The sequence below is a fragment of the Anarrhichthys ocellatus genome, unplaced genomic scaffold (genome assembly GCF_004355925.1).
Source record: "Anarrhichthys ocellatus isolate YVR2014 unplaced genomic scaffold, GSC_Weel_1.0 scaffold11, whole genome shotgun sequence".
In the NCBI taxonomy this organism is placed as follows: domain Eukaryota; kingdom Metazoa; phylum Chordata; class Actinopteri; order Perciformes; family Anarhichadidae; genus Anarrhichthys; species Anarrhichthys ocellatus.
In genome coordinates, this window is record NW_022280041.1 from 3,234,504 (window position 1) to 3,256,123 (window position 21,620).

Consider the following 21,620-nt stretch of genomic DNA (forward strand, 5'->3'; position numbering starts at 1 on the left):
GTTACAAAACTACATTTCTAAGAGCTTTCCATGTAGCCGAGTTCAGAGTTCAGACACGCGGTTCCTCTGTCCTGTTGCGTGTCCTCCCTCTTTCTCACTTCCCATATTTCCCGCCTCTGCTGTCAATAAAGGCTCAAATTGAATGCTTTCAAACCAGCCGTCAGAGAGCCGTCAGTCACATCGTCAGTCCACCTGTCAAATATGCCCTTTGTGTTCCCTCTTCATCATTGTCCTCAGAACAACACACGATGAAGGTTTAGACTGACGACTCAGCGTGAGCGGTGGCTCTGCTGTGAGCAGACTGAGTCTTCGTTTTCCAGCTCTAGTCTGCGAAATCTCACACGTCTGGTCTTGACACTTGGGTAATCCGTCGTGCATCCAGCAGCACGTCCTCTTTTGTGTTTAACGTTATCGTACTGCGGTTAAGCTGCACTTAAAAGTCCTCTTTGAGGTGCATTTGGGGACTCGTGGGAAGTGTCGGAAAAATGGTCTCTAGCATGAATGTGGATAATATATATATATATATATATATCTCAGACTCTTTACTCTTTCTGCCATCGATCGCGATCACCCAATGGAGGAGGGGACGCCCCGACGTTGTTTAAGGAAAGGAGACGAGGGCGGAGCAGACGTTACACTGGGGAGGAGATGAATCACTCATGACGAGAGGAGACTGGGGGTGAGATGGGAGGGAAGTTATTTAGAGGGTGAGAAGCCGAGGTGAGGGAATGAATGAGAGGACACGGCGTGAAGGTGTACTTAGAATGTTGTTTTGCTTTGTGACACAGCAAGGTCACACCTCCCATGATGCACCTTCCTCCTTAAAGCCACAAACACACACTGAGACTTATTCCTCTGCTTGAATTTCTCATCCGTTTTTCTTACTTTTCCTTTTTACATCCAAAGAGATGCTTCAGGTTTCTTAGTGTGCTGCCATTTTTCTTTCTTCAGGACTGGTTAACTAATTATTACTTCTTCTTGAAGCCTAAATCCAGGCATGCACACATTTTCACATTGCTTGTCATTGTAAATTGAATCTTTTCGGACAAAAAAAGGCAGTTAGAAGACATTTTTCACTGTTCTTTGATATTTTACAGACTAAATATTATTCAATATCTTGGTAAAAATACAAGAACTCGACAGATAAGTCAATCAGATGAGCCCTAAATGAGCCGAGCTTACCTTTCCTTCGAGTAGCTTGATATTTGATATTGCTTTATGGCTTCATCTGTGTGTGTGTGCATGACTATGTTTGTCGTCTCTGACCGACACGCTGTCTTTTTTCAGAGACTGGCCTTTCCAAAATGTCAGAGGTCAATCCTCCCACAGACATTATTGAACCGTTGTCTCCCTCCGTCAGCTCCCCCCGCTCTCATCTCACCCAGGCCGTCCTCTCTTCAGCTAATAAACAGACAAATAGCAAGGGCTGCTGGGAACCAGGCTTTAAAAACATTGTTGTCATCTTCTCAGCTGTTTGAAGCCAAAACAATAAAAATCCAAATTTGGCTTGGACCTGTCAATAAAGCAAAGAAAGTTCTGTAAACTCCTACTTTCATCTTCACTGGAACTAGAGTCTGTAGAAGCAGAAGAACTGAAACTGTGTTTCTTTATCCTAGTAGGAGTGTTTCTAATACTCTGGAGCCAGCAGCCGTTAGAGGAACTGCAACCTGAGGCTCTAATGTTCACCTGTGGCGTGTGCGGCTTCATCCAGACATTATCGTTGTTGACATTCAGCGGATGAAGACATCAAATCTTTCTTAAAAACAAGAGTCTGATCCAAGAGATTTAGATCCTGCTGGGAATCAATCGAAATCCCGGCTTAGCTGGACTCCCTAAAAGACAGATTTGGTTTGTCGTTTGTTTCCCCCCCCCCATCATGCATTGCAGCTTATAGTTACATCCAGCTGTTTCGGTGTAGACGCAGGTTTGTAATTATTTGTGCTCCCATTGTTCCACTCTCCTCTGTACAATCAAAGGCTCTAGTGTTCTTCGTACACTTGTCTGGTCTCCCTTGAGTCCTGCTTCGCTCTGGTGTTTCCCTCTGTGTAGCTTGACGCTAACGCTTAGCGACGGTGGAGGTGTGGTGACGGGCCGGGGGAGGAAGGACTGTTTTGACCGTTTACCATGCGACGCCCCTCGTCGTCTGTGGTGTAACAGTGTGGCAGTCGAGGCTGGAGCTCGGCTTTTATTTCATTTGAAAGCATTTGGCTGATTGTCTCATCCAGGAGGGGATTCTCACAGTAGAAGAGAAAAGAGTGACGCAGATAAGAGTCAGAGAATGAATACAAACCAGCAGCTAAGGACCATAGTTGTTTATTGTCATTCCTCTCTTAGTGTTTTCATTTCAGACGGGTACAGAGGTTCAGGTACTGCTTAGATTTCCTCGGTCCTGATGTTCGGTGTATATCCGAGGCACTGATGACATCTTGTTCCAGATCCCATCCATCCTTTAAAGGAGTTTAAGGACCCTCCAGAAGCTATAACGTACAGCTGCGATGGCCGGCGATGAGTGGTGTCACAATCCATTGAGTGTCTCGACAGCTCTGTGATGGATCTCGCTCTGGGAGGGAAGCCGAGCAGGCGTCTGATGTGTGCGGACAAATGCCAAACATTCTCCAGTTTCAGCCTCGATTCACTCCACTCACATCCAGCAGGTGTAAGCAGAAGCTGCACTCAGCCGTTCCTTTCTAACAGAGGAAAGATTGATTTTGTTATTTTTTATATTCGTATAGATTTAGCCTCTAGGGCACTTTGATCTTGTGCAGAAAGCCTTTTGGGGGGGGGGGGCGCTGAGTGTTGGGACGGTTGCATCAGCAGCCGGGGCCACTCGTCCGTCTCTGACAGGCTGATGAAAGGCAGTAAGTGTGGGGGGGGGATGAGAGAGAGACTTTTCTGCCCACTCTGTCTGCCTTTCATCTTTACAGCTGTTCGTAGAAGTTTCAGCGTTACTTCTGTGTATCAGCACCCCCCCCCCCCCTCTGTCCAGCTCAGCCCGTTGTTTTCATTTTTGATCGTGTTGATTGCTTTTTTTCTTCTTCTATTGTTTTCAGTCCCGTTGAATGGATTACTGTGTGACTGCAGGGCAGGCTGTACACAGAGCAGGGATACTGGGGGGACTGATAGTAACTGAATTCACCAAAACCCAAAATGTATTCAAATCAAAATGCTACAAAACACAGAAAAGCAGCCAATCTTTGAGAAAAGACAAAACTGAGATGTTGGAACCAGCTCATTTTCGGCATTTTTACTTCATAAATGAATTAAACGGTTAATTGGTTATCATCATTTTTTATCATCATGCGTCCTACATACGCATCCTTTTATTTATTTACTGCTTATCTTCTTTCTCTTTTATCCTTTTTACACAGGCCTTGTCAAGCCACGTCTTTCATCCTCAGATCTCAGCTGTCTCTGTTAAAATGTCCCTCACTCATTCATTCACATAACATTCATATCTATCTTTGTGTTTCCCTGTTGTCTTCTCGCCATCACTCTGCAGCCCCTGCTCGTCTCTTTTAGAGGTTTTACTTTCTGTCTCTGAAGCCCCGGAGATGAATTATTGAACAGACTGACCCGCGGCTGCACAGCTGCTGTTTGGCTGAAGTCTTTTCTCCGATTACATTTCATCTTTAAAGTGCTTCTGGTCTCGTATGCGGCGCCGTGTTTTTGGACAGTTTTCTGTCTCGGTGTGCACGTGTGAAGCGGTAGGAAGCTTGTGGCCGAGGTGCAGATTGTACTTTCACAAGCTCATCTTTCTCATATACGGTTCTCATTTCGAAGACATCAAGCATCCTTATTTGTGTGTGTGTGTGTGTGTGTGTGTCTTGACGAACATGTTCGCTTCAGTTGGAAAAAGGACACCTTTACAAGAATAGCAAACCATTTTCAGTCCCATCGGGGGCATAATTGAATTTGAACAGCTTGTCATCAGAAAGAACACAAAGCTGCACTAAAGGACCCTTCAAGTGTCCCTTTTCATTTCATTCTCCCTTCATGTGACGGTCCGCTGGATGAGGCACACATGTGCTGCTGCATGGGTCTGCAGTTAAATGCAGGAAAGGTTACGTACGTACGGAATGAATGGAAAGCACCATGACGTCCTCTAACCCAGGCCTCCCTGTGTTCTGTCTTCAGGCTGTTCAACCTGACCCTGAAGAAGCTGATCATGCTGAAGGAGCTGGACAAAGACCTCACCTCCGTGGTCATCGCCGTCAAACTGCAGGTACGAGAAAACGTTCAATTGATTTGGTTTCATTCACAAAACTATACTTCTGTACATGGAAATATAATCTAATATAACCTGAAATGATTCTATGAAACACAAAGATATTCAAACCCCTATGAAATAGCTGAGTCAACAGTCTTTCAAGCTTGGCTTTAATCAGCAAAATTGTATTTTAGGACTTAACAACTTTAATTTCTCTTTCTCTTTAAGCGAATCAAACCAGTTGACCAGTACATGTTGAAATGCTGCTGAATAAGCCACAGAATGAGCGTTCTTTAATAGTTTTTTTGTAAGTGTCTGTAGGAGTTGTTCATTGTTTTGTCGAGTCAGCTTGTTGGATCTGGACACACTTCCTCCTCTCTGTTTACAGCCAGAATACTTGTGCAACTCCTCCACAGTTGTGTTCTCTAAATCACGTTTTCCGTCTCCGTCTTGTCCGTAATAGAAGTGAAACAACAAAACCCTTCCAGTTTTTGACACATGATTCAAATGAGTGCTGTGGCTCTGCTCCCAGTATCTGCTCCTTGGCTTGTTTTCCCTCATCACCATCATCCCCATCTTGTTTTCTCTCGAAGTAAACCGACAGATTCTCTGCTGTGTCTGGCACATAATACACTTTAAGTGGTTTTAATTCCTCCATGCTGCCACTTGCTCACTCTTCCTTCTCTCTGCTCCCTCCTATCTGTCACTTTCTTCTTCTTCTTCTTTGTACCCTGCTCCCGTGACGCTCTCTCCTTTGTGTCTCCTCCTCAGGGCTCCAAGCGGATCCTGCGCTCCAACGAGATCCTGCTGTCCTCAGCGGGACTGACAGAGACCGACCTGCAGCTCACCTTCTCCCTGCAGGTAAAGACAAAAGCTTCAGAGAGTGAGGTCAGGTGTCTGTCAGTCAAAAGTCAAACAAAAACTTTGTTTGTGTGCTTTTTTACCCAACAGAAATTGAAAAAACACAAGAAGTTTTTGACATCTTTCTTATGAATAGTTGAACAAAAGTGCATTCACTCAAATCCTTTAAAGGTGGAAATACACAACAGATACATGATGTAAAAAACACAATGAGACTGGAGGAATGATTGACAGTTGAATACAAATCAAGCCTTGTTTTTTCACACAGTGGGGAGGGCTTTCTTTTCTTAGCTCCTCTCCTCTCAGGTAGTCCTTGGCACCATCTTCAACCTAAAACTAATCATTTGTTTTTTTGGAGCTTGTTGACTTGCCTTATAGACTACATTCAGGGCAAAAAAAAGTACAGCCTCTCTATGAGGCTGTACTCAGGGTTAGCGACGCTAATGGCATGCTAACAAACATGTGGATATTAAGCAGGAATAACATGTACAATGTCCATGATCTTAACATGTTAGCATAATGCTACTTAGCACTAAACACAAAGTACAACTGAGGCTGATGGGAACGTCTTTAGTTTAGTAACATTTCAATGCAATGTATCGCAAAATTAACCAAAGAAAATGCAATTGTCAATTTTAATAAAATGGTGTATTTATCCAATCGTCATGAAAAAGCTTAACGTGTAATACACATTTAAACATCGACGCTCACACAGCGTTTCTCTACCTCTGTGCATTCAGGCCGAGCTCAGTTAATTTAATTCCCAGCAGGCTTTTCTTCTGCTCTAAATCATCCTTTTCCAATTTCCATGTTTCTAAATGCTGCTAAAAGGTCAGGGAGTTTCTCTCTCTGGATCTCACCGAGTGTGGTGAGCCAAACATTATACATTATACATTTAAATTCCTGCAGCAGCAGCAGCGCTGCGGAGTGGAAGCCCATTAAAAAGCGAGCGGCACAGTGATTTCATGGTCTTGAACATGGTTACAGGAGTCTGTTTAGTTCCATTTATAGTGCAGCCGGTGAGACACTTAATGAAGGGTTGTGTCATAGTAACGATGGGACTAAGTGGTTTGACACATCAGGACGCCTGATAATCACGACCTAGGAAACAAATGTCACTGCATCTGAACACGTCTAGCCACGGCCCCACCTGTGTTTGCTCATGTGTGTGTTTATGTGCGTTTGTACCCGCAGTACCCGCACTTCCTGAAGCGGGACGCCAACAAGCTTCAGATCATGCTGCAGCGACGGAAGCGGTACAAGAACCGGACCATCCTGGGCTACAAGACCTTGGCCCTGGGCCTCATCAACATGGCCGAGGTATCACAATTCGACTCTTTAACAAACGGTGTGACACCAAAAGGCAACATGGAGGTTTGTTTTCTCTTCCGACCTCACTGTTCAGTGGGAAGAGAAAACAAAGGATTTAAGCAGAAACATTCTATAGTTCCAGTAACCTTGAATTATATAGTTTAATATCAACCTTTCGCCTGCATTTGTCCTTGTCCCACTGATCCTACCACATCAAAACAGGAAGTGGTTAAGTAGGGAATCCCGCCTCTTGCCCGTCCTTAAGTCCTTACATTTCATTTAGTTAAAGTCTGTGTAGGAAAGGCTCCTCTTTACAACCGCTCGGCACATTTTTTGCGTACTTCCAGCGCCTCCGCGACAGCAGATGGAGGTTAAGCTGCGTGTTCGAAGGCACGTCGGTGGCGAGTTCTGTCGAGTCAGCGGAGTCTCGTCCTCTTCACCCTCACAAACGTCCCAGCTGATCGGAGCCGTTGACCCAACAAACCACCGGTCAGAGGCTCATTTCCCTAAACATGCAGCCTCTGCCTTCTGCTTCACAATCTCAGCTGGACTTTGTTTCTCGAGGTGTCGTCACAAAGGGATTTCTAACCCGATATCAACACAAGAGACGGTCTCCTCTCATGCAGATCTGTTATTCTATATTCCTCCGGTATCATTCGGGAACTTATTTAGCTCTAACCTTCATTTAACTTTCGTTGAAACTCAATCCAAGCAAGTGCACTTCCAGATAAAACTCAGACTTCGATCTTTGTCTCTCAGAAATGTCGCCATAAATCAAACCCCCCAATAAAATGTTACGCCTCCATCGAAAGCCCCTCGACGTATATGAAACCTTTATAAAAGCTTGTGATTGATGGGGTGTCGTGTCTGTACGTGTGTGTGATTGTCTAGTGGCGCAATTATTTACAGCTTGAAACACCTTGAACAAACCGGCTCACCACGAAATAGACAGAAGAGGACATAAATACAGACTTGATGAAGTACGAGGTTTGGCGTGAGTCTTTTATTAAATGGAAATCAAACCAAATACAACAGTGAAATAAGCTGCTAGACTACACAGATATGGAGATAGTCCTGGTGAACTCTAAGCCAAGGACTGAAATAATGTGTTGCTGCAGTCTTTGGCCCGCTGGCTGCCTCTGCATGTAAAATGAAGTCAAATTTGTATTCATGAAGCTCCTTCCAGCAGACAGGGTGCTTCATAGACGGCAAAGGACACAGACGCAGACTCGTAGGCATGAAAGGTTCAAACTCATTTTCCTTCACAGGCAGAGTGAAAGTCTGACCTCTAGCCAGAGCTCTGTGTGTGTCACAACAATCACATGCTATAGGGGACACACAGTCCCATCACGAGTCACAAGGAAATGTCCCTTTGATGCTGCTCCTTTGATACGACATGTTGTTTCCACTGACTGATGATGAACTGCTGAACCAGGAACGCTTTCGCCTCTAAACTTTATCTCTTACAGAAGTTATTTACCCGCATTTCCTGTGATTATTATCATTTTTATCTGCGACATTCTGAAGTGTAACTACATTTATATTTGGACTGTGGAGGAGTGACGCCGTATACGGCTCCGGTAGCAACCTGTCAATCACTAGATAGCCCCGCCCTAAAGCATACCGAGCAGCAGTGTTTCTTCTTTTAAAGGACACGTCGTGACGCTGGTTTTTACCTTTTATGTGCACCATGAAGTCACCACTAAAGAAACATTTTACAAGAAATAAATGTCGGTGAGATCACATAGAAATGACAGGGTCTACATTTTTTTAAATGAATTTATCGTGTGTGTGCTTTTACGAGGCTTTAATTTGACTAAAACCTTCAAGGATAACAGTGTTGTAACCGCCGTTTTACAACCAATAACAGCCTTTAGTAGCCGGAACATTTCCTCTGCAACGCATTAAAAACTGCTTCCAGAGTCATTGTTTTTAACCAATGCAATTATTGCATTTTCATCGTGCAACATCTTGCATGGTTTGAATTTTTCCTTTTATCTTGCATTCTACTATTATTTTGCTTCCTCAGTTCCACCCGCAGCACATAACGCTGTGTGATAAAAGTATGTTTTTTGAGCCATAATGCGTTTACATGAGTCAATGCAGCATTTTTCAGAAGCTCAACTGGCGTTTCCCAATGAATACGCACATACACACCTCCTCAGATTTCCTCAGGCTTTTAGAGCGCTACCGACGGCATCCGGAGCGTCTGACGCAGGTTAGCTGAACCTCAGCCAGCCGGATGGATGGATGCACAGCAGTCATGTCTCTCTTTAACGTGAGGCTGAGGCTGCCTCCATGACGAGCCGCTCAGACTTCATTAACTCTCCGAGTGTGACCAGACTGCAGAGAGAGAGAGAGAGAGAGAGAGAGAGGGGCTGGATGTCGCTCAGTCAGACACACACACACAGGAGACTCGATGCTGCCGTTTGCTGCAGAGGAATTGTTTGTTATGCCTCGCGTGTTTGTGTTTTCTGTGGCGTCGTCGGTGGCAGCTTCTATTTTTTTGTCCCTCCTTTCTTCTTCAGCCTCCTTTTTTTTCTCCTCGTTCCATTATCCACCTCCTCTCAACATCCTTCTGTCCGTCCTCGTGTGTGTGTGTGTGTGTGTACAGGAGCACCACGAGTAAAATAAGAATATTTCTGGTGGAAGTTTATGCATCTGACTTTCGTTCCTTAAATAAATGTCTTGTTTGCATTTGCATGCTCATATGTTAGCATTCAGATGCTCCTCATTTATGTAAAAGCAACGGGACACGTTCAGAGTTAAGGCTGCCTTTTGCATTCATTTGACTCTGAAATAAAAAAACAAATCTCCGAAAAAGAACATTTTGCCAAAAACAATTTCACTTTGTGCGTCCCCCAAAGCATCATGGGAAGAACACGCGGTCATCTTGTGTGCTTTTTGTAAAAGATGAAGGATGTCTTGATAAATAATAATAAAAAGCTCAGATTTAGTGCAGCTCACTCCGATGTCTGTCTGTCTTCCTGACGTCCAGGTGATGCAGCACCCCAGCGAGGGGGCCCAGGTCCTGGGGCTCCACAGCCAGCTGAAGGACGCCTCGGTGCCCGTCGCCGAGATCCGAGTCTACTCCCTGTCCAGCCAGCCCATCGACCACGAGGGGCCCAAAGCAAAGATGTCTGGTGAGCACGTCGTCTCAACACATCCGTCTCTCTCTCTCTCTGCGCCCTGTCCTCAAATGTCCTCCGTCTCTCCAGATCGCTCTCCGGACATCGACAACTACTCCGAAGAGGAAGAAGAGAGCTACTCGTCGGAACAGGAAGGCAGCGACGACCCCATTCACGGACAGGTGTGTTTGGACCGGAGCAGTGAGACAAGACAGAATAAAGGGGAAAAAGCCCAAATTGGTCACAGCTGCTTTATAATTAGGATCTTTTTTTCACCAAGTCGACTGCTGAGATTTGAGACCACGATGTCAAAACCGCTAAAAAAGAAGCTGATCGGTCACAGACGGGTTTTAAACACACTCACCCATGTTTCTTGCCCTGTTTGACTTTGCTGTAAGATCCCAGACCTCAGCAGTACAATGTCATCAAATAGAAAAATAAGGCCGCTGTTTTTCTTATCGTCAACACTAAGAATACCTCGGTCCTTATCTGCCCTACCTGCCTGTTTGCCTGCTTTCTACTAGTTTTGAAAAGGCTCAATAATCTTTTGAAACAGCTGGGCACTGAAGAGTCTCTCAAACGTGAGTCTAACAAGAGGAAATGGAGCATTTGTTTGGGACTATTTTAAGCTGTGGATTAATAGGGTACATTTGCACTCAGGTTTATCAGGAGCACCCGGACAATGAACTGGATTACAAAGAACACAGAGTGCAACAATGGAGGCTCACACACTGTACTTGTTAGTTCGATCAGTTCATTGTTGCTTTTGGCCTTTTAATGGGATTTGTCGACAGCCTTATGCTTTAAAACCAGAGTTGTAATAACCCGGAGTTAACCTCTCTCTCTCTCTCTGTTGCTCTCCTCCCTCTCTCTGCCTCTCTTCTCCTTTTCTGCCTCTCTCTCTCTCTCTCTCTCTCTCTCTCTCTCAGTATCTATATGACGAAGAAGACGAGGTGAGGAAGAAGAAACCAAGGCGCAAGCTCCCTTCCAATGCCGCCATCACCAGGGTAAGACACTCACCCCTCCCTCCCTCCCTCCCTCCCTCTATCTGTCTGTTTTTCTATCTGGTCGACTTGTTTTGCCTGCAAAGCATTTGCGGCGAGCCCGCTTCATGGAAAAAAAGCCCTTTCAAAGTAAATTTGATGTGACTGGACTCCGCAACCTTCGCCCTCAACTGCCTCCTGCCTCACCTCATTCAACCTCTCCCCCTTATCTGCTCCTCCATCTCCCCCTCCCTCCCTCCTTTCCTCCCTCCCTCCCTTCTTCTCCTTTCATTGGTTTTTCTAAAAATCCATTTTCTCCCTCTCATTCTCGGTACATGTAATTCAGGCCAATTTTCCGGGAGAAAAACATTGCAACAAGCTCCCTCAATAACATTAACCGTGTGTGTGTGTGTGTGTGTGTGTGTGTGTGTGTGTGTGTGTGTGTGTGCGCGCGCACAGCAACAGCAGCCGCAGGGGTTTGTCTCAGCAGGTTATTAATGGAGGTCTCTGTGAGATTGTCACTGCTGCTCCCCAACACCACCGCCTGTGGACAACACACACACACACACACACACAAAATAACCATAATTTCTGCGCTGCTTGAGTTGAATAACACACACATGTTGAACATAAGCACGCACACAAAAGACATTACAACAGCCCCTCTGCCCCGTACTACAGTTTGCAGACACACACACACATCTACATCCCCAGTGTCGAGTATGAAGTCGACGCTCTCCACTTTTCTAGCAGCGAATTAGGACGCGACCTCCAACACACAGCAGCTCTCTAACGCCTCACAGACTTCCACTTACGTTGATGGTGAAAGCTTTGCTCAAAGCTTTTCTCCAAAAACGCCCAGATTTGAACTTGTGTGTCCCCACGCATCCAAATATTGTTGAGCTTCCTCCGGCTGAAAGTTTGTAAAAAGAAAAACTGGAGAGAAATGAGCTTCTGATTACACACCCTTTAAATAAATATAAAGATAAACCCATTTTTAACAATCAAAATGAAAACTGATAATATCTCCACATTAAAGAGGTAATAAAATGACCCCTATTACAATATTTTCGGGTAAAAATGTAAGTAAGCTCCCTCAAAGAAAACCCCGAGCAGTCTCTTTTAATAAGCTGCACATCTCTTTGTTAAATACATAAACAGCCCTTTGTACCCATTCAGGCAAACATCTGCGATGGGAGGCGTCGACTTGACAGCCTCGATAAACACGCACGCTCGCGCCTATTCCAGTTAAATAACCCAGGATGCAATTCACAGAAACATCTGCATCGATAACACTTCTGCTGAGGGCGACATGCAGAAACATGTTGTGGTGGTGTATCCATTAAATCTCTCTCTCTCGCACACACACACACACACACACACATACGAGCATACTGCCTCCTCATGTTCTCCTCTCTCTCTCTCTCTCTCTACACAGCAACCCAACATCAAGCAGAAGTTTGTGGCCTTGCTGAAAAGGTTTAAAGTCACCGATGAGGTACGCGCTTCAGCCTTTTGCCCTCCTGATATCACACTTCCACGCTTCACACGCGCGTGTGTGTGTGTGCGTGTGCGTGCGTGCATGTGTGTGTGTGTGTGTGTGCGTGTGTGTGTGTGTGTGTATTTGCTTCAGAGGTGAAGTCGACATGTATTTCAGTTTTGGCTTTGTGTGGGAGAGATGTGGCAGAACACCTGAGGTTCAGCTGAAACACTAAACACAGAAATGTGTTTACTGTGCTTCATGGCGCTGCTCACACTTCTGCATCTGAGTCTCTCTGTGTGTGTGTGTGTGTGTGTGTGTGTGTGTGTGTTTCTCTTCTCCTAACATTGTTTTGTGGTAGCATGGCTGCTTTTCTTCTGTTTGTCTCTTTTAACCTTTATTTTTGTGGATATATACGTGTTTTTTGTCCTTATTTGTCAGTTTCTTACTGTCATTTATTCTCTAAAATAATGTCTTCTTTAATTTGTCCAGTACGTCTTTCCTTTGTTCTGCCCGTAGCTTCTTAAACATCTGTTTTATTTCTATCATGCTGTTGTATAGGTTTACACAAACGGACTACTCCTCACTTTCCCAAATGTGATGTTTTTGTATGAACACGTATATAAAAATGTACCGTAGATACGTTGATGAATTGCTTTTTCTTTCATGTAGATGAGCTTGTGCCTTTGCGAATAATCCCTCTGAGATAAACAGGTTTTAAATGAAACGCAGTATAATGGATAAAAAAAGCATTGGTACTGGATCTGTAATAGCTCTCTGTGATTGGTCTTCAGAGTTTATGCGTCCTGATGTTTAGTGTCACGGCTTGACGTGTCTCTTAGTCACTCGTGTCCCCCGTGCGCTCTCGTCCAGGTCGGTTTTGGCCTGGAGCACGTGTCCAGGGAGCAGATCCAGGAGGTGGAGGAGGACCTGGACGAGCTCTACGACAGTCTGGAGATGTACAACCCCAGCGACAGCGGGCCGGAGATGGAGGAGACCGACAGCATCCTCAGCACACCCAAACCTAAGCTGAGGTAGCGTCACTAGTCACACACCTACAGAATACTCTCCATTGACATTTCAGAGCGCCCTCTGTTGGTGAGAACTGCTAACATCAGTCATGTATTGAAGTTTATTTGAGGCTTACATGAACCAGAATGGGGTCAGTTAACTTTGAATCCATGCAAATGTGAACCAAAACCTAAAATATGTTGTATAAAAACACATTTAATTCCCAGTAATAACCGCTGTGTCACAGCAGGGGTTTTTATTACTTTAAGTCTGAGCCTCTGAATGAGTCAAAAGTATAAAAACTCTTTGTTATGACCCCCAGAAGGGCTTATTCTTAGGATGTCAATAACAGAACCGAAGAGTAGCAGACAAATCATTTCTTAAATGACTCTTCAAACTTATTTTTAGTCCTTTCTTTTTGAACTCGGCCTCAATTTCTGGGCTCAAAATATAATAAAGTGCTCAAAATAGCACTATTTGATGGTGTCAGCACAATGTAGTGCTATGAAGCCTGCAAAGCAAAAAGGAGCAATATAAATAAATCTGATACGAGTCAAAATGTCATCTGTAAAAAAAGCCCCCAAACACAAGACACAGTCAGTTTTCTTGTGTTTCAGGCCGTTCTTTGAAGGAATGTCTCAGTCCAGCTCCCAGACGGAGATCGGCAGCCTGAACAGCAAAGGCAGTTTGGGTCGAGACACTTTCAGCCCGGTGAGTAGCCGAGGAGCAGCGGCATCAGCAGGAACGTCACTCCTGTGACTGTTTGTTTGGTTTTCCTCCGTCTCATCGGAGCTGACGAGAGTAAATGTGAGCGTCTGACTTCAGGCAACACTTTGTCTTCAGGTAACTCTGGAGCCGGTTCAGCCGCTAAACGGGAAAGAACCCGACAGAAAAACAAAATTGCATTTACGTTAAACCTTTTACAGTTTAGAGTTCATTTACTCATGAATGTTGTCATAACAAGCACACAGTGAGCTTTATTCACTAAGTCCGCTCCCAGTGATTCATTTCACACTCATTGTTTACACGCGGCACTAAATAGCACACAGTCACAGAATAATCGTGTAACAATACACCACGAATTGAAGCGGCATAAGCTCCGAGAACAGCGTGCCACTCCGCATCGACGAGGTAAACATCCAGACTCTGAAGCCAGTGAAAACGGCCCAGCAGGGAGGCAACTGTGCAAATATACAAAAATGTCAGAAACGTTTCCTGAATGGAGCAGAAACCCAGCAGCTCTTTGACGGCTGCCATCTGCTCAATAAAAAGTGTGTTTAAATGGATTTCACTGGATGTTTTCGGCTGCATTCAAACAGCTGCAGTTCCTCTTTTCATGGAAACACTGAAGTAAGCCTTTTGCTGTTGTGACACTTCCTTAAAAGTCTGCTTTTTATTTCTGTTAATGCTCCGCGCGCTAATGAAACTCTGCATAAAGAAGCGGAGAAAAACGAATATCTTTCGGGCATCGCAGCTGCTGCGTTGGATTGTTATGTTGGGATGTTTATTTCTTCCTGTTGCTGCATAATGAACTATGTTGTTCCAGTTTTATTTACTGACTCCGGAGTGTCATTAAGCCTAGTAGACTGACTGCCGCTTCCTTGTCTCACCAGCAGGGGGAGCAGCCTCCTCTGGAGAAGATGAAACAGTCCCGCAGCCGCAACCTGGAGGAGGCCCTGTCTGAGACCGACACACTGGTACGGCTCTTATAGTGTGTGTGTGTGTGTGTGTGTGTGTGTGGGGGAGATGGAATTAATGGTGTGCCGGGATCTTTGTTGATATCACCACGAGGGGGGATTAGCTACCATCTGTGCTGTAAGTGAGACAGATTGAGAGACTCGGGGAGAACAGAGGAAATGGGAGAAACCAAAAAAAAAAAGGGAGGAAGTGTCGGAGAAGATGGCTTTAGGATTGCCTGTATCTCCTTTTTTATGACACTGACAGTCTGTCATTGTGTGTGTGTGTGTGTGTGTGTGTGTGTGTGTGTGTGTGTGTGTGTGTGTGTGTGTGTGTGTGCGTGCATGTGCATGTAGGAGCTAACAGATCAGGAGCTGTTTGCTGAGGTGGGCCCCTGCATCACGGTGTCCGTGGCAGAGAAACCCCGTACACCCATGAAGAGCAGCAAAAGTGAAATCCAGGCCATGCCTTCGCCGAGGTAACGAAACACCCCAAATCACAATAAAAAACAAAACACATCGACTATTTTGTTCAAACCTAATATCGTCGTGTTTTAGTAGAGGTATCAAATGAATCCAACACAGTGAGCGTCTCAGAAGATGTAATTATTGTGTCGCCTCCTCTCTGCATCCAACACTGGATATTTAGGAGATACGTGATGTTCCTTTGTCTCCCCCCCCCCCAAGGTTGGACGGAGGCCACACACCCAGACAGAAGCGCATCAGCACCCCCATGAAGGAGCGACAGCTGTCCAAACCTTTGAGCGAGCGCACCAACAGCTCAGACTCGGAGAGATCCCCGGAGCTGGGCCACAGCACGCCGGTGAGTGAGCGTCCTTTTGGGATCATATCACAAGCTGCGGCTCCATTTCAGCCTCGCACACAGACATAAATCCTCATGTTGCAGTGAAGGGATTCACACTTTAAATGAATAAATAAAGAAAACAGCTGTCTTTGTTCTGTGGCCTCCTCTACTCGCTCCCTTCTGGTCCTTTCCCAAAGTAAAGAACACAAATGCACCCTGACGATCTATGACTCGCCTGGAGCTCAGAAATGAATTATGTATGTGCTGATGAGTCATCTGAAGAGTAAATGTGTTGCTGTAGGGGGGGTTATGTACTGAGCGTGTGTGTGTGTGTGTGTGTGTGTGTGTGTGTGTGTGTGTAGCTCCTGAGGAAGGTCGTGTACGACCAGCTGAACCAGATTTTATTGTCGGACTCTGCGCTGCCTGAGAGCCTCATCTTGGTCAACGTCAGCGACTGGCAGGGGCAGGTGAGTGTGTGTGTGAGTGTGTGTGTGTGTGTGTGAAGCATTTCTCCAACGACATCTGGTGGGCGCTTTTCTTTTTTCATCGTGCACGCTTCACCTTTCGTGTTGCAGTACGTCGCAGAGCAGCTGCAGGTGCAGAGACACCCGGTGGTCTGCACGTGTTCGTCGGCTGAAATCCAGGCGGTGCTGTCGGCTGTGCTCACCCGCATCCAGAAGTTGTGAGTCTTTTGTGATTCTCTCACACACACACACACACACACACACTATCTGAGTTATAGCCTCCTTTGGTTTGCAGGATGACTCATTTGTCTTTTCTTCTTCTCTAAAGCCTTATTTCTCTGTCCTCTGTTCGACCCTCTTCTCTTCTTCTCCTGCGTCCCCCACATCTCTCCCTCCTCCTCGTCGTTGCCCTTATCTATCACTTCACTTTATGCCAAAACAATGCTTTTTATATCTCCCTTATATCTTCCCTTTTTTCTCCTCCTATCCCTGTTTTGTCTCTCTCCATCCCGTCACCCTCTGTCGCTCTTACGATAGTTAGTTTACTTGCAGTGGACTTCACCGAAGCATCTAAAGGGAAATAGGGGATACAAATACATTCATGTCAGAGGCTCCATTTGTTTTGGGTTGTATACAGAAAAGTGTGTTTTTCATGATCGGTCATAAAACCTGGAACTCTTATCAAGAAAAAATGCTAAATGCTCACAATTACCAGCATCTCACATGTAAGGATTTTTAGATGAAGTGATTCAGTATAAATACCTCTGTTTTGACGTCTAGGTGTCAGTTGTTACACATACATCCCCCTGAGGGATTCCATGACTTCATATATGTGTATATATATATGTATTTGATGGATGTGACAGTGTGGTGGATCTACCTCCAACACAGCACTGATAACCCCCCCTCTCTCTCTGTCTGCAGCTGTAACTGTAACTCGTCCATGCCCAGAGCGGTGAAGGTGGCGGCGGTGGGCAGCCAGAGTTACCTCGGAGCCATCCTGCAGTTCTTTGTCACTCAGCTCGCCAACAAAACGTCCGACTGGCTCAACCACATGCGCTTCCTGGTTGTGCCTCTGGGTAAGAGGGTCTCTCCTGCAGAGTCATGCTGCAGCGAGGTTTTTATCACTTTGCGGGGGAAACCGTCTGAGAAGTGACAAACCTACTGTTCTTTTTATTTTCCAGACATCCATTGCACACAGTCACTGGTATCTTGAAAGATGCACTGTGGCGCTACAGCTACATCTCATAAAGAGCTGACGATGTCTCTTTTTCGTTGTTGCTCAACTCCTTCCTCTTTCCTTCCCTTCCCTCCGTCCTCTTCATCAGGCTCCCACCCGGTGGCCAAGCACCTCGGCGCCCTCGATAACCGCTACAGCTCCTCCTTCCTGGACGGGGCGTGGAGAGACGTGTTCAGCCGCTCCGAGCCGCCGCAGACAGGTACCCCCCCCACTCACCCCCCCAGTCGCTTCAGATAAACACATGCAGCCTCAACAGCTGACACAAACACTCATTTGTTTTCCCTCCCCCGTCACCTCCAGATCAGTTGGATGTCGCGGCAAGAATCTCCCAGTACATCAGCGGAGCCACGGTCACGCACCAGCTGCCCATCGCCGAGGCCATGCTCACCTGCAAACACAGGACGTGAGTACAGACGCCACTTAAACACACAAGTTACTCTGTGTGTGTGTTTACTCTGATCTCTGCTCTTTCTGTCCCGCTCAGGCGAGATGAAGACTCCTACCAGAAGTTCATTCCGTTCATAGGGGTACGATTTCACTCCTGTTGCAGTAGGTTACCAATAAAAGTCTAAAATGATAGATTATTGATGATCATTTTCATATTCTGCTTGTTTTCCAGGTGGTGAAGGTTGGTCTTATCGAGTCGGGTCCTTCTCCAACAGGTGAGTGTTTGCAAACAGTTTGGACGGACGCCACAACCTCATTATTGCTGCTGCCGATGCGACAATGTTCATTTTTGTTTGGTGTTTTTTTTTTAAGGAGACAACGAAGAGGGCGTAGCGGTGAGCTTGGCTGTCCCCTCCACGTCTCCCCCCTCCCACGGCTCCCCCACGGGGATGATTAAAGAGGCAGCCACGCCTCCCTCCTCCCCCTCCCTGGGCAGCGTCCTGACGGTACAAGGGTAAGACTCGCTTCCTCCCTTCTTTCTCTTCCTGTCTAAGATGTTGATGCTACCGAACAGAGAGCCAGCCTGCCTACTTAAGACGGAAGAAGAAATGGAGACTGTGGTTTCTGTCCACAGGAGTCCCAGCATGTCTCACGGCGTGGACGCCATAGGCCTGCAGGTCGACTACTGGCTGGCCTCTCTGGCTGAGAAGCGGCGGGAGGGCGAGCGGCGCGACACGGGCGGCAAGAACACGCTGAAGAGCGCCTTCCGCTCGCTGCAGGTCAGCCGGCTACCAGGAGAGGGCAGCAGCGAGCCACAGGCCCAGGTCAGCACCATGGCCATGACCGTGGTCACCAAGGAGAAGAACAAGAAGGGTGAGATCGAAAGAGTGCAAATCATCAGATAGGGAGATGTTAGAGAAATGGTCTAGGTCCAAGCACGTAATCATATGAACACACACATAACAATCCCTCTCCCTGCCTCTCTTCAGTTCCCACCATCTTCCTGGGGAAGAAGCCAAAGGACAAGGATGTAGACTCCAAGAGCCAGGTCATTGAGGGCATCAGCCGACTCATCTGCTCTGCCAAGCAGCAACAGACCATCCTGAAAGGTGACCTGGAGGATCAGGACGGTCCCGTACCTCCATGTCCTTAAAGCTTTGTTTTTGCGTGGCACTGTAGTGGTTTTTTCTCTTCTTGTATTACTTTTATTTCATTAGTCTGTTATTCAGCTGATGTTTTTAAGTGTGTTGCTTCCGTTTCCTTCCAGTGTCCATCGACGGCGTGGAGTGGAACGAGGTGAAGTTCTTCCAGCTGGCCGCCCAGTGGCCCACTCACGTCAAGTACCTGCCTGTCGGACTCTACGGCTACAGCAAGCCGCCCTCCTAGGGGTGAGCGCCAGCCGACTCCTCTGACCCCCGACTGGACCATCGACTCTCCCGATCCCGTTAAGACCTCCGCCTCACAGCACCTGCAGATGTGAGGGAAGACGTCGGGGGGGCTGGACTTTCTTCCTTTCTTTAGTTTCATGCAGGCTACAGTCGTCTTGTTTCTCTTTGGAGAGGAGGAGGAGGAGGAGGGTGGTGTTGTTACTAGTCACTTTAATGCCCCTTTTAGTGTGTGTTTATGTGTGTGTGACGAGTGTGCATGCACACGTGAATGTACAGTGTGTGTGTGTGTGTGTGTGTGTGTGTGTGTGTGTGTGTGTGTTTACAAGGGGCCCACAGCACAAGTTTATTAGCTAACTGCCATTTACGTTTCCGTTCTAAGGAATGCAATAGCATGCAACGACTCACCGATTTTCAAGCTCTTAAAGTCTGACCCTCGACCCCTCCGAGGTCCCGCCCACCTCGAGACCTGATTCCCCCCCCCCGCGCGCATACGCTCCGGACTTACAGATCCACCACTCATGTGCCAGACAACGGTAACTCAAAATACAAAAAAGTAACACACACAGGGCTTCATGTTTGCATGAGCCGGTGGAAACAGAGAAAAGTCACAATACGCAGTCAAATAAAAGCATGTGATGATTTTCTGCTCCACACATCAACAACACAGGCCCGTTGTTTTAGTTTTTATTTCAAGGGCTTCCATATGATTTAAAATATTTTCTCTGTACCAAAACCAGTCATTTGGATGTCTAATGCCAAATGATTCTTTTCAACAAAAAAAAGAAAGAAAATATATTAAAAGGAAGTGTCTGTTTTTTAAATTGTGCTCTTGTGAAGAGCCTTCCCGTTAACGCTGTTGTGTGACGCATAGTGTTCATTTCTGTGAAGAGTTCCAGGATTGCAGTGCGGGGCCGACTGTGACGTGCAGTGTTGTGTATCTTCTTATTTGCTATGCCTTACGAAGACACATCTGGGTGTTTGCAGAGAGTCCAGCTGGTAATAATATGAATAACCCAAGCAAATATGCAACCACAAGCTTAAACCACGATATGCATATTTAGTCCAAAACTTGGCAGCGTTGATGGGAATATGGTGGATAGACTTTGCTGTATCTGCACCGCAAAGATGGGATTCAAACACCTGCAATAAAGCACAATGTTGTGAGCCAGTCCCCCCCTAATAACCCGTTCTTTATTGGCTACAGACCGGCATCTTTCTCTGCATTGAAAACAGCCGACCTGGTCAAAAAAAGAATTGTTTTTTTTAAGCATTTTCATTAAGAAAATGAAGTGTTTGGGTTGACGTCAGTCATTTTGGCACAAGTCCTCTCCATGCTTTCTCTAGGGTGTCGTGAGGTGACTAGTGAGTGTACAGTAACTGGTAACAACTGTGTGTGTGTGTGTGTGTGTGTGTGTGTGTGTGTGTGTGTGCGCGCGCGTCTGCGCGTGTGTGTGTGTGTGCGCGCGCGTCTGCGCGTGTGTGTGTGTGTGTGTGTGTGTGTGCGCGCGTCTGCGCGTGCGTGTGTGTGTGTGTGTGTGTGTGTGTGTGGTGAAATCAATGTAATGTGGTCTCAGAAACTTTGAAAACAAAAAAAATCACTAAATAGGAGGAATACTTTTTCTACCATGCGACAGAGGGCATGCAAATGGTGCGTGTGTGTGTGTGCGTGTGTGTGTGTGTGCGTGTGTGTGTGTGTGAGAGATGTGTTGACACTGTGTTGATGACGTGGTCGTTATCAATATCATTGATTATCAGATTACGGCTGCACAAGCTGCAGTGGTCGTCCCGTTTACTTTGTAGTCTGGCACAAGGCGAATGCAGATATTCTTTCCACGCTAAAACACTTTGACAACAAACAAAATTAACAAAATAAAAGTTTTATTGAAGAAAGTAGCTTGAAATTCAACTTTTAATGCAAATCCAATGAAATGATCTGCAGCAGATGTTCATAACAGCTGTTCTGAAGCTGCCTTGTGTCGCCTACATCGTAACACATCTCCACCTCCAGTAAAGTATTAGAAAACAAGCTTTTATTTTTGAAATAGTGTTAATGCCAATGTCTTGATTTAACTGCTGTCTTTATTGGGCTTTTCTTTTTCTTTTTTCTGTGTCTAAACGACAGTTGTGTTACAACTCGGCTAACCGTTCACCTGTTACACTGGAGGTTTCACACTGAAGGGTTTGGTCCACAGCTCGTCCGTCACCGCTGAACAAGCGCTCGGTTTGATGTCGATTAGAAGTTCTTCCAAATGTCTGAATGTATTGAATTTAGTTTACATTTTGAGGCACAGGTAGACGCGTCACTCCGATATATAATCATTTTGTGTCATGTGGCCTAAAGCAGACTTTAGGAAGGAGACGTTCCAAGAAACTTTACTAAAAAAGTACAATCATCTTGGTGCCACTTCAAAATACTTAGAAAGGGTTCATAATTTAACACTAATGCCAATTATTCCTTTGGTTAGTATATCAATATAAAAACAATATGGTTCTTAAAGCTGCACTTCTCTCAGGAGTTGGTGGAGACTCTAACTGAGCTAAAATGAGTGAATATTGATCTGAAACACAAAACCTAATGAATGATAGTTTTCCAAATTGTTTACCGATAATAAAATGACAATATATGTCAATGCTGTTTGTTTCTGCTGCCCCCAAGTGGCCAAAGAAATAACAAATAAT

The 21,620-nt window shown here is 45.8% G+C and overlaps 1 protein-coding gene across 1 annotated transcript in view; it reads left to right on the forward strand.

The window, feature by feature from the left end:
- pacs1 (phosphofurin acidic cluster sorting protein 1) overlaps positions 1–20,365 on the forward strand; it is a 35,951-nt gene extending 15,586 nt beyond the window's left edge. Inside the window, exons 2-24 of the mRNA XM_031850759.1 lie at positions 4,135–4,222; positions 4,979–5,068; positions 6,263–6,388; positions 9,378–9,522; positions 9,598–9,689; positions 10,437–10,514; positions 11,929–11,988; positions 12,844–13,004; positions 13,599–13,692; positions 14,595–14,678; positions 15,015–15,136; positions 15,345–15,480; positions 15,825–15,929; positions 16,038–16,144; positions 16,851–17,005; positions 17,255–17,365; positions 17,467–17,569; positions 17,651–17,693; positions 17,786–17,828; positions 17,926–18,067; positions 18,188–18,426; positions 18,543–18,662; positions 18,821–20,365. Of these exons, the coding sequence (XP_031706619.1) occupies positions 4,135–4,222; positions 4,979–5,068; positions 6,263–6,388; positions 9,378–9,522; positions 9,598–9,689; positions 10,437–10,514; positions 11,929–11,988; positions 12,844–13,004; positions 13,599–13,692; positions 14,595–14,678; positions 15,015–15,136; positions 15,345–15,480; positions 15,825–15,929; positions 16,038–16,144; positions 16,851–17,005; positions 17,255–17,365; positions 17,467–17,569; positions 17,651–17,693; positions 17,786–17,828; positions 17,926–18,067; positions 18,188–18,426; positions 18,543–18,662; positions 18,821–18,939 (2,563 nt within the window). The 3' untranslated portion in view covers positions 18,940–20,365. The remainder of the gene's footprint in view (positions 1–4,134; positions 4,223–4,978; positions 5,069–6,262; positions 6,389–9,377; positions 9,523–9,597; positions 9,690–10,436; positions 10,515–11,928; positions 11,989–12,843; positions 13,005–13,598; positions 13,693–14,594; positions 14,679–15,014; positions 15,137–15,344; positions 15,481–15,824; positions 15,930–16,037; positions 16,145–16,850; positions 17,006–17,254; positions 17,366–17,466; positions 17,570–17,650; positions 17,694–17,785; positions 17,829–17,925; positions 18,068–18,187; positions 18,427–18,542; positions 18,663–18,820) is intronic.
- The last annotated feature ends 1,255 nt before the right edge of the window (positions 20,366–21,620 follow it).